Genomic DNA, 12,265 nt, shown 5'->3' on the forward strand with positions numbered 1-12,265 from the left:
TTTTAATATATACTTGGTATGATTTTTAAATTATAATGTCATTTTTATTTTTGATTGTATCAAAAAAATATTTATATAACATTATGTAAAAAACAATATAATGCTAACTTGTGGCATTATATTGTAATAAAAAATTTGTAGGTGTAATTATTTGAATGTTTGAATGTATTATTAGTTACATTTGGAGGTACAATTAAAGCAGAGGAGATGTATAGGACTCAAATTCCGGACTTATATATTTGATATAATTGTCTTACTTACAACTAATCAAATCCACATAAGGAGGACTTGCAAATAATATGCCCAAGATATTATTCAATGTATCTTATATTGTGGTATATGTTGAAGTTTAGGTACTGCAAAAGACTATGATTATGATAGCTGATGGTTTGTGGATGATACCATTTCTAGGTCATGTCCTCATCACCATGATGAGCTGCTTAGAAATCTCTATCTCCACACCATGGTATTTGGAGACTGGAAAATAAATATCAGTGCTGCAGCGGACAAACACAATTGGTGTCATGACTGTGCATGCGTCAGGAACATTTATTAGGGTTTTGATTGTCGTCGAGGTTGCTTCGTCCTCGTCCCCGTCTCTGGGATTTGGACGTCGTTGATCTTTCTTCCAGGCGACAGAAATCGTCTGCTGGCCAATTGTGTCACTGTGCATGAAGAAATCTCCGCCATTTTACTTGGCTAAGTCTCTGCTTTTCTGCATGCGCACACACTGCTTATCGTCTACTTCGCGGAAAAGATCAGAATGAAGTTAGGGTTGAAAAGAGTTCAGAGCGTGGCGAGAAGAGAAACCTTACGAGTGTTTGACTTGTAATGGCTGAATTGGTTCTGCAGTTGACTGAGCTGAAGCGAGGAAGGAGAAACAGGCTTCCATGTGTTTTGGATGACAATCTGGGAGAGAGAGAGAGAGAGAGAAAGTGTTTTGACTTTCCCATTTCAGTTTGGTAAAAGACGAAGTGATTTTGCCTGTTTGTGGTAAGTAAACAAGAAAAAAGAACAGTTTATAAGCCTCAAACACAAGAAATATTAATGGCTGAATAGATTGTTACCATCCATTGCTACAACTTTTTGTGATCTTGTATACGTTCTTCGCTCGAAAATTAATCGTCTTCAGTTACCATTACAAATTTGCGGCAAAATATCAACAACAAAAAAATCCTCTATATATCCTTATGGGATGGAAAACTCCTAAGAAATTTGACTGTGTCCAACTTTGCAGCTGAGAAACACGACCGATAGATGTCAGCAACGTCAATAGTTTACATCTTGGGTGGATCTTCTTTGTCTTTTAGTTCCATGCATTCAAACAAAGAAGGATCTTATTTCCCTTATAAAGAAGAAAGAGCTAAATGACTGCTGTGGTGTGGAGGTCCTTCGTTGATCCAAATCCGCATCCATCGTTTTCGCCTTCATGTTCGTTGAGAGAGTTCCTCCGAATCATAAATTCTAGCTCGATTTTTCGTACGGTTTGGGAGGAAAGTTGGGTTTTTGCTTGTTCCTTATGTCTCTTGGTTCGACTGCAGGAATGCTTTAATCCACAAATTAGTCGTAGTTTCTCTGTTGACTTCAGGGATCGTTGGAGAGGGCATAGAAATGGGTGCACGCTTAAGATTTAGATTGGGCTCCGTCGATCTCTTGCTGGAAATAAATGTGATTTTAACCTAATAACTCTATCCCTTCTTCTTATCAAATTCAACATTACGGAGACACTAGAAAGCTTCTTCCTTTCGGTGTCTTTCTGGCTTTGAAGGCTTTTCAGGATCATGATTTGCTTTGCCTTCATTTCAAAAAGCAGTATGTTCATGATAAGTGAGACGATCCATAAAGAACAAAAGTTAGGGTTCTTCTAGTTCATGATCGATAAGATGATTAGTAAAGAATTCATCAAGCAAGCACTGTACCTTCTGTGCAGCCTCATCGTTTCTCAAGGAGGAAACCTACAGGCAATCGTCGAATCCAATTAATGCACCAGGAAAATAAACGGAATGCAAGGAGAAGAAGGTTGAGTTGCAGACAAGGCTTCTTGCTCAACGATAACTGGAGAATCAACGGAACAAGATATCTCAAGAACAATCTTAGTTCTTCAGGTCTAGATCTCTTTCCACGGACCATTGCACTTGATCGATCAAGATTAAAATCTTTACCAAGAACAATGGAAGTAAATGCATCGTTAAGAAACCTTTTGCTCGGATCCAGAATCCTCCATCACCAGGACATCACACATACGATCCAAGTTTTGTTGCGCCTCCGTCTTCAGCTTCAGCTCCTCAACTTTACGTGTCACGGGTCAAACGGTGCTCTGCAAGTGCCATGATCACAATCCGACCGCGAGGAAACACCAGAAAGGGAACCCAGCACCGGGAAGAGAAGGCTGAAGAACATGCACGAACCTTCAGTTTCTTCGTGTCCGCCATCACCTCAATAATAATAATAATAACACTAAGAGAAAAAGATTTCCGAAACTTGGAAGCCTTCTCACGTAGATGGTTGGCTTCCCTATGAACATGCACTATCATAGTCACATTTAAGGATCTACAGAACGTCAGTTACTGTAGAGCTAAGATACGAAGGAATAATAGAATTAAATGTTATGAGAATATATTCGTTTCTTCTTTGAATCACAATGAACATATTTGTTTCATCTCTAGAAAGATACTTGAAGATGTAAACATCATCTATCTTACTCTTGTTCTTAAATCATTTGGTTTCTGATTTGAAAACAAGATTTATGAATCTGTTCAACATAATTGGATTTGAGCTCGCATTATAAATATAATCTTTACTATGTTTCATCTAATCCTAACATAGATAACACAAGCGACAAGAAAATTTTGTTGGACTTATCTTGATATAAGAACAGGAACGTCACCTGTTGTAGAGCAATATGAACACACCAACTTTAAGAAATTGCGTGCGAAAAATCTCATACGGAAAATGCAGCATGGCGTTCATTAAGTCTTCTTTGACGTGACCTTTTTGACATCTTTATCCATTTAGCCTTGGAATTTATGCTTCTTCTCCTGCGCTTTGATGTGATGTCTTCGAGTGCCATTGAAAATTTTCTGCTGGTGATCTGTCGTATTCGATTGTTACAGTAATCTCGTCTCATCCTGCAAGTCATTCGTTTTTGTTTTGGTATGAAAAAAGAAAACATATATCCGAAGACTTTGACGTCTCTTTGGCACTTATCTTACTATTTAATTAAGAAGGCAACATCAATGCTTTAATCGGTCGCTGCTGCATTGATGGAAATGATGTGTGACTACAACTTTGCATTCTCTCTTACCAATTCACTAAGAAATAGCAATTTAGGCATCTTCAAATTATGAGTACAATTTTATGCTTTGGTTTTCCTGCGTCAACTGTCGCAATCTTTTATGGCGGTTGGTGATGAACTGATGCACAGTCAACACGATCTGGCCCTCGTCGGGTGATTACCGACTTTGATCCATCCGATGAGCAAGTCAATGGTGGGTTGATTTGTTTTTGCCTCCTCCTGAGCTGGATGCCAGCCATGGGCTTTTATACTACTATACGAGAGTCAGTCGTATACGGGTTTGACGTGGTGGCCAATCTTCGGGTGAGATGGTATCTTTATGCGATCATCGTCCCTGGACGCGCGGAACGGCACCATATGACATCGTCCCGAGCTTTCCAGGACGGGACGTACCAAGCAACGCCTTGGTACGAATTCTGGCTCGGTGCGTGGGGGTGCTCCTCTTGCTGACTCGACGGTAGCATGGCGTGACATTGATTGTGATATGGCCTGGACCCAAAATATACCTTATCAGCTATGATAACGGAATATGATACTGTTGTATTTCGAAACATATTTATATTTTTAATATGTACTTTAAATTTTTTTTGAATGAATATAATGTTTTGAATGCTCGATAAATAATAGATGAAAATTATATTTTAAATATATATTTACATAATATTATTTGGTAAATTTATATTTCAAAAATTATTAAATATTTTTATGATAAATTTGTGTTTTAAATATTTTAGTATTTATTCAAAAGTAAATATATATTTTTATTTAAATTAATAAGTACAAAATAAATGTATGTATGTAATCTTATAAAAATTTCATACGACCCAAATATATAATAAACAAAAATATAATCATATATATATATATAATAAACTTTAAAAATAAATAAATAAAAAGTTATCTCTGTAGAAAATATAAATCATATTGGTTTCTTACTATAATATAAACCATATTGGTAGAAAATATAAATTATATTGGTTTCTTAAGATGTTATAATTTTAGATAAAGTCACAATATATATTTAAATTTTTAAAAATTATATTAACATATATATATATATATATATATATAAGATGACCAAGGTATTCTAGGTTATTAGAAAAAAAATCTTCTAAGGAAATTCTACAAATGATAAAAATAAAAAAAAATTCCAGAAATTCACCCAATAATCTAAAAAATGTTTTTTTGCTCCATAATTAATTTTATATGCCTTGTATTTTTTTTTTTGTTCTAATATAAACAAGCATCCAATTAAGTACCTTCAGAATTCTCCAGAGTAGCAGCCTCATCTCTCGTGGGACCCGCACGTGTTGCCACGTACCACGTCTCACAGGGAGCCACATTGGATGAAAAAGGCTTTCGGGAGATACATTTTGGTACATCTGCAATCCAGGGATGACAGGGGTACTGACGTTATTTGCTCTTCTACCGGAGTACCGAGGAGTCAAAGGATTCTTCGGCGCTTTCGACAAGGCGACTCTGCCTCCCCTTCCGGCGTTACTTTTTCTCTCTTTTACCCTCCCTCCCGAGGCCACACGCGATCGAGAAGAAGAGGAGCAGCGGCAAAAAGATTAGGCCAAAGGAGGGCGCAGCAGGTCTTTGGATGTTTATCCGCTTCATCTCCACGCGGTAGGTGGAGTCTGTTGCCCGTCGCATTCTTCTCATCGGTTTGGTGAACGACGCGCCAAACGAACAAAAAGTAATCAAAGAAGCAGTCAATCCCTCCCCCTGCTCCCGTCTTTTATTGATCGCGATGTGGTTTGGATACGTGGCTTTGGATTGCCATGTCCAAAATCTTTGTTTTGCTTGGGTCGGGCCTTGCTCTCGGATCCTCTCCTGTTTCCACTGTTCGGGTTCCAATACGTCTCTCTTTCCCCTTTTTATTTGTTTATTTTTACCTTTATTTATTCGTTTATTTTTTGTGCGTTTTAGCTTGTGGGTTGTTCGGACCGGCGGCATCGTCACTTTTAGCGATTTCTTGCGTTAGGTTTGTATCCCTCCTCCTTTCTTTTCCCTTTTTGGCCGATTCTTTCTGCGAGTTTCTCTGTGAAGTGGGTTGTTGACTACGTCCCTTTTGATTTGAGCGTTTTAACGTCATGCTCATGATTCTTGGATTATCTTTTAGCTAATCCTGCATCGATCAGTTTTCGCCTGATTTTTGGTTGCTGAAACGAAAAGAAAAACTAATCTTGCTGCTTTCTTGTGCAATCAGGAGTCTTCTTTCAAAACCGACAGTAGTTTGTCCGGGTAATTTGGCCTAGGATTTGTTTTTTTTCTTGTTTTCTGGTCTATATGCTCTACGAGCAACTAAGATTTTCTGTAAATGTGGGATTTTCTTGAATAGATTGGAGGGATGAAGGGGAAAGGAGCAACAGCTAAAAACTACTTTGTCCTCAATACCGGAGCCAAGATTCCTGCTGTTGGTCTTGCAACATGGCAACACGGAGGTGATCTTTGCGCTGAAGCCGTGGCGACGGCTTTGACGGCCGGGTATCGCCACATCGACTGCACCCATCTATATGGGAATGAGGTTGAGGTTGGGAAGGCGCTAGCCGAGGCTTTTGAAAGCGGAGCCAAGAGGGAAGATTTGTTCTTGACCTCGAAATTGTATTGTGCTACTAATTCACATAAGAGGGTCGAGAATTCCGTGAGAGTTTCCTTGAAGAGCCTTGGCGTCTCCTACTTGGATCTGTATCTTGTGCACTGGCCTGAGTGTTCGGCTCTCGGGGATGCCACTGATCCTTCTTGGAAATCTGCAAGCGAATATAGACAGTTCTCGCAGCGATTGAAGCCAACCTGGGAGGCTATGGAAAGTCTTGTGCGGATGGGGCTTGTTCGTGCGATTGGTGTTAGCAATTTCAACATTCAGCAGATCAGCGAATTGCTCCAGTTTGCGAAGATTGTTCCAGCAGTCAATCAGGTCAGGTTGATTAGCTTCATGTTCTATATACTCATTGTTTTTCTTGTATAGTTGTAAAAGGTTATGTTTACAATCTAGTTCTTCCAAAGAGAAAGCTCAAAGCAGCAGGTCTCTTTGAGTTACAACTATCGTAATTGGTCCTCTATGAAGTCAAGTTGCTTTTCACTAACTAAAGCAGTTATTTTCATGATTAGTTTTGGAAGATGATGTGAAATGTGGTTGTATATTTATTCATGTTTGTCCATGTTGTGGCTTAAATCATGATGACTTCTATGATTATATGCCTGATTTGGCTTATCCAAAAGTGAACTTGGGTTTTAGTTTTTTTCTTTATAGTTTATGCTTTACCGAACAAACTTTTCATCAGCTTTCCAAAAAATTGTCATCATGTTCTCATATTTGTTTGTGAAAAACCATCAGTTAGATCAAGTAGAAAAATCTAGCATGTTTTTTGGTGCATGTTATAAGCTTGACTTAGTTTGTATGACAAGTTGTCTATTTGTTAATGTTGTTTCCATTGTGTTATTAGCATAATCCCATTTAGTATTTTCTGATAATGAACTCAACTATTCAATCCATTCTTTTGAGCATGTAGTCATGATTGTGAAAGTTGAAGCATGCCAACGCAAACATAACCTGAATAAATAGCTAAAGTTATAGGTTACTATTGCCTATTAACTCTGTTTTTAGGTCACGACAGCACTTTTAAGGTAATTATGACATGATAGTAATTCTTGTACAACAACAATATAGCTGTAAAGTTACCACTATTTGGGTTCTGCTACATTAATTTGTTGTTGCCATTGAACTCTGTGAAAAGCCTTGGAAGTAATTCCTGTGAAAAGCCTTCAAAAGTTTACTTGAGCCTATTCTAAGGGATTGATGGAATCTATACTTTTTATGGATATTAAGAATGATATGCATCTTTTCTCCTGAACATCTCAAATTGTCATGTGATGGAAGATTATCCATCCTTTCTAGACAAGGATATGAGGTTGAAAGTTTGCTATTAACTGATTCTGGTCAAGGACTCAAATTCACTACAAGTGATGTAAGTGGGGGCTTTCTGAGTCTAAAATATGGGTTACAAATTATGAACTCTGCTGTGTCCCTTTCCCAAAATCCTGTTTCTTATTCTATAACTCCACAATTGGGCCATGTTAATAGCAAGATGAGTGCTTGGAAGCCTGACCCTATATGAGGCCCTTGTGTTGCACCTTTTTCTTTCATTGAGCTTCTTCAAAATTTCATGCTCATGATTTTATCTCAAGTATCTCACCTTTTCTTCAGAATGTTAACCATCAACCACATAAATTAAGACAATGCACCATGGTCTCTTATATATATATATATATATATATACCTGTATGAAATTAGATATAATAGCTTATCAGTCGATCATCTCAAGATAATGTGTGTCAAATGGTTATAGAATGGCATTTGGACAGTTGAACTGATGAAAATCCAGTGAGTTGTTGAATATGGATGCAGACCTGATCATGAGTGACTTCATTTATATCTAGGATCTATCTATAGGAGGTAGATTATACTTGGAAACCTAAGATGCTCATTTAGTGTCAGATGCAATGATCAACAACAGGGGACGATTAAAGTAGACTTCTAGAGCTTATCCCAAATTATTTGTATGATACATATTGTCATTTTTGTCATCTTGGGTATATGATTTTCCATTCATTCCTGGGTTCTTATCTTGTCAAACTTTGTTAACATGTCTTCTTGACAGATCCATATTTGTGTGTGGTATGAAAGATCTTTTCCTGTTTTTCAGTTTTTCGTATGAAGCTGATTGAATAATGAATTGTAGGTGGAGTTGCATCCATTCTGGAGACAGGATGAACTAGTGAAATTCTGTCAACAGAAAAGAATCCATGTATCTGCTCAAACTCCACTGGGAGTACCCATATCTCGTGGGATGGCAACTGCCAGTCCTGGTCTTTCTGATAGTGGATCTGAGGATGAAGCTGGAACTCCTAGGATAACATTTAGAAGGTCAAGATCTGTGCATGGACCAATGATGAAGCTTTCTGTTGTCGTAGATATTGCAGAACGCCATAACAAGACACCGGAGCAGGTAAGGACTTGCATCTTTCCCAAGTTTGAAACATTTTTCACTCCTCTCAGTTTCTTCTGAGGTATGCACCTCAGAGAAGCTTTTGCCTTATTGGTCTTTTTACCTTTTCTAAGAACAGGGTTTTGTAAAATGTATAAAATTTACTTCAAGAATCAATCATATAGTTCTGGTTATAGCTGTTGGCAGTTCTAAAACTTGGGAGTACATGTTGGACAATCATTGTCATTATGAAAATGGTGATGAATAAAATTCTTGATGCTAAGGTAACTAGCAATTCAATTGTTCTAAAATTTGGTTTCTGTTGATGTTCAATTGTGTTTGGTTGGAGTGGCATTGGCAGAGGAATTGCATTATTATGGTCATCATTTGACACTTCTATGAATCTTCTAGAATTGGTACTTTTATTTTGGAAGCATAAGCAATAGACGGGCACATACCATGAATACTCAAGGAAGAATCATATAGATAGTAATGATGTATTAAATAAAAAATAATTTTCTTACTAAGTATGCAACTCTAGCCCCAAAAAGGTTGGCTTGGTTCATCTCCATAATGAATATGTAAATATAACTTTGCTGCAAAAGGTTGGATCATCTAAGCTAAAGTTAATCCTGTAGTAAGTGATGTGAACACTCATCCATTGAGTAATTATTGGAAATAATAGAAGCTGAATATGCTTACAACTGACACGTAAAAAAGGAACTAGTGTTGCAGTAGTAGTGAACTTTTGGAGTATAGACAATCGAGATAAATAGACTAATATGGTCCATTTGATATCCAATGGTCCACAGTGAGATTAAGGTATGTTTAATATCTAATATCCTATGGCAATTTTAGACACAGAGGTGGGATTAAGGCAGAATGTAGAACTCCAACAACATAGACCATCTGGAATATATACCGGAGGTTGAATAACCTGAGCCAAGGAAATGTTAATTGGTCACGAAAGCGTTTCCACACAAGAAAGAAGCGGCTCTTACCCTATTGTCGCTGGAAACTCTCTGGTCAATCAAGTCTGCTTCTCAGTCTCTGAACGGATGAGTTTAAAATCATTCTCTCTTTCTAGAAACAATACTTTTGGTTTAGCCGTAGTGCTTCATTTATGCACTATATGTTCTTTCTTCGTTTTTGCTGAGAAAATGGATTTTTATTAGTATTTTTGGATGATTGCTAGTAGGGTGTGAAATTCAATTCTTGAGGTTTTAGTGTGAAATTCAATTTTTGGATGATTGCTAGTATTTTTGGATGATTATGTGTGGTTTTAGTGGAGGCTGACTACAAAATATCGTAACCCAGGGCAGGATGTGTTCATTTCTTTCCTTGCTGTGCAAAATCTATGAATGATAGATTTCACTGTAATTTGATGTCAAACTGCAGTATGATGGCAATTAATTATTCCTTTGTATTACATGAATTAACTAGTGATATGGATTTCTTGGCAATTTGTGATGTCAAGGATGTTTTTAAAAACATTGAAAGAGTGGTTCGTGGAGTTCTTAATGTAGACAGATTTTATTGCCTCATGAGGGTCATCTTAGGTTGTTGATGTTGAGTGACAACTTTTAGGATATATATAGATACATAAAAGGATGAACAATATATTTTACGGAGTTGAATATAACACTATAATAGTATGGTTCATCTATTTAAATTAGATATTGGTGACTGGATCATGACCAGGAACTGGAATGACAATTGGAACACGTTTGGATCAGAATTAGAATGACCAAATCATTGTGTATGGTTTGTAAAGACAGGAACCAGATTCAGGATTGGAATTTTATCTTAGCGTTTGGTTTGTTGCGAAGCAGGAGCATAATCAATGATGATATCCATTTTTTTTGCTTGTGAACGAGGGAGAAGAGAGGGGAGAAGTAAAAGAAGAGAAGAGAGATGAACTGATAGGGGAAGAGGGAGAAAAGAGGAAGAAAAGATAGAAGACCTTTTAGGGTTTTAACTTCGAACAAATTAAAAAAAAAGAATCAGGCTTACCGCCCTGTTAACAGGGCTTGTCAGGCAATAAGTCCATACCACAAATGTACTGTCCGAAATTGGACGGTCCATGTGACAGTATTGATGAATACTGGTTGGTAAATGCTGGTCCAACTGAAATTGTATTCAATATAAAAAGCATGAAGTCAAGGAGGTTGATGAAAGGATTGGACACATTTTCTTGACCTACAACCAATTTTTGGACTTCTGAGGAGAGATCCCGACTGAAGTGCAGTTACGGTGATCGAGTTTCCAACATGCCAAATCCTCTGTCCTAGAGGGTTGGAAGATGATGGGAGTTGACGGATGCAGGAGGAGGAGGAGAAGGGAGGGCAGAGGGATGCTTTTCTTTAGTTTGGTTCTGTTAAGTGTTGCACATCACACTTTATGTCTGTATGACGAGTCAAATAAAATAGATGTTTCTTTTAACTTAAAGAAGGTAAAGTAAGCATAGCAAAAGGGGTTTTGGTGGTCATTTATTTTATTGTTTTACACTGGTTACTATCAGCTTCTTTATTAGCCCTTCAGGTAGATTTGAGTCTCATTTCAGGTCCATCCCTTGTAAGCTTGCAGTGTGAGATCTGTAGATTTAGTTCAATAATTTTGCTTTCTCACACTTGTCCATGAGTGAGATATAATATACTTGACACTTTGATATGATTGCCACCAAATGGGATCATGCTTGATGTTTTGTGGTGTCATCCTACTTCATTTATTTGGCCTTTGCATGAAGGCTCGACATTTTTGTTGATGGCTTTTCTACTGACTCTTTAATAGGTCATTTTGCGATGGGGACTACAGCGAGGAACTAGTTTATTGCCGTGCAGCCTAAATCCTGACAGGATCAGGAAAAACATAGACATTTTCAGTTGGTCGCTGACAGATGAAGAATGGAATAGAATGAACAGGATTGAACCTCAGATATGCCTCTTTGGGAGTGGACCTGTCAACACATCTGAAACAGGGTTTTTTTCAGCTGCTGGTCCTCTTCAGGCTGTGTATGAGATGGAAGATGACACCGAATAATCCCAAGACTCTCAAGTCTCAGAAGTGTACTGTTGTAAACTCTCATCTGAGAAGGGGATATTTAACGAAATTTTCTGCACATATGTTATGTCTATCTGCGAATCTCTTCAGAGACCAATATCATCTTGTAATTCATGTTAATTAGATTTTAGTAGTTATGTCATATTACTCTGGATCAAGGTTTTGCTACAATGGAAGTTATCATATGTTTTCCCCCTCCTACAGCTATGTTCATGTAGTGCATTTAAGTTCTTCAAGAAAGAATGGCAACTAGTTTTGAATTGGTGCATGTTGGAGTTCTGATTTCAGCAGTTGCTGAGACCTCTCTTATCTGTTCTGTAGTAAACCTTGGCCTTGTTTAGTGGTGGCTGACAAGTTGCAGCTATGTGTTCATAGTGCTGCTCTCCTTGTGGAGTGAGGATTCATCAAAGCATATGTGGCTTTTGTCTTGTGTTCTAAACCTGCAATAGCTTGTATTAAAATGCCACCTGGAGACTCTGCAATATGGAAACTGAATCCTTGAGCTTATCTTGGAGTACAGGTAGAATCATGAAAGCAAAAATAGTATAAATTGTTTGGTGAACACCAGAAACAGCAAGATCAAATGGAAACTTTGTAATCCGAAAAGCTGTTTTACATGGCCACACCATCACATCAAAAACTGAAGTGTGCTACCTGATATCGATCGAGTCTTCTATCTAATGCAGGCTATTTGGTTGAAAATAGTGCCTTGATTCATTTCAATTCGGCACCTATGTCACTTAGATCTCCATAATAATTATCAACAATATTTCTCATCATATCACAATAAATTACAATATCAGAAGACTTTCTGTGATCAATAATACTTTGCAGATGCTTTCTGGAGCTGTCTTGTTTGAATAAACGCCAAACAAATTCCTACCCTTTGTTTGATACCTCAATCACAATTAGAGTTGTG

At 37.5% G+C, this 12,265-nt stretch overlaps 1 protein-coding gene across 10 annotated transcripts; it reads left to right on the forward strand.

The window, feature by feature from the left end:
* Positions 1 to 4,799: 4,799 nt before the first annotated feature.
* On the forward strand, positions 4,800 to 11,545 carry LOC135581147 (NADPH-dependent aldo-keto reductase, chloroplastic-like). Of its 10 annotated transcripts, none has more exons than XM_065175568.1 (6): positions 4,823 to 4,994; positions 5,228 to 5,282; positions 5,508 to 5,542; positions 5,640 to 6,215; positions 8,041 to 8,307; positions 11,077 to 11,545. In XM_065175568.1, exons 4-6 carry the CDS (start codon positions 5,649 to 5,651, stop codon positions 11,323 to 11,325), a joined length of 1,083 nt encoding a protein of 360 aa, XP_065031640.1. In that variant the 5' UTR covers positions 4,823 to 4,994; positions 5,228 to 5,282; positions 5,508 to 5,542; positions 5,640 to 5,648; the 3' UTR covers positions 11,326 to 11,545. The 10 variants fall into 10 exon arrangements, with proteins under 10 accessions (XP_065031646.1, XP_065031640.1, XP_065031647.1 ...); XM_065175566.1 differs by lacking the exon at positions 4,823 to 4,994 and adding an exon at positions 5,074 to 5,142; XM_065175567.1 differs by lacking the exon at positions 4,823 to 4,994 and adding an exon at positions 5,082 to 5,148.
* Positions 11,546 to 12,265: the final 720 nt, after the last annotated feature.

Source organism: Musa acuminata, chromosome BXJ1-4 (genome assembly GCF_036884655.1).
Source record: "Musa acuminata AAA Group cultivar baxijiao chromosome BXJ1-4, Cavendish_Baxijiao_AAA, whole genome shotgun sequence".
Taxonomy (NCBI): domain Eukaryota; kingdom Viridiplantae; phylum Streptophyta; class Magnoliopsida; order Zingiberales; family Musaceae; genus Musa; species Musa acuminata.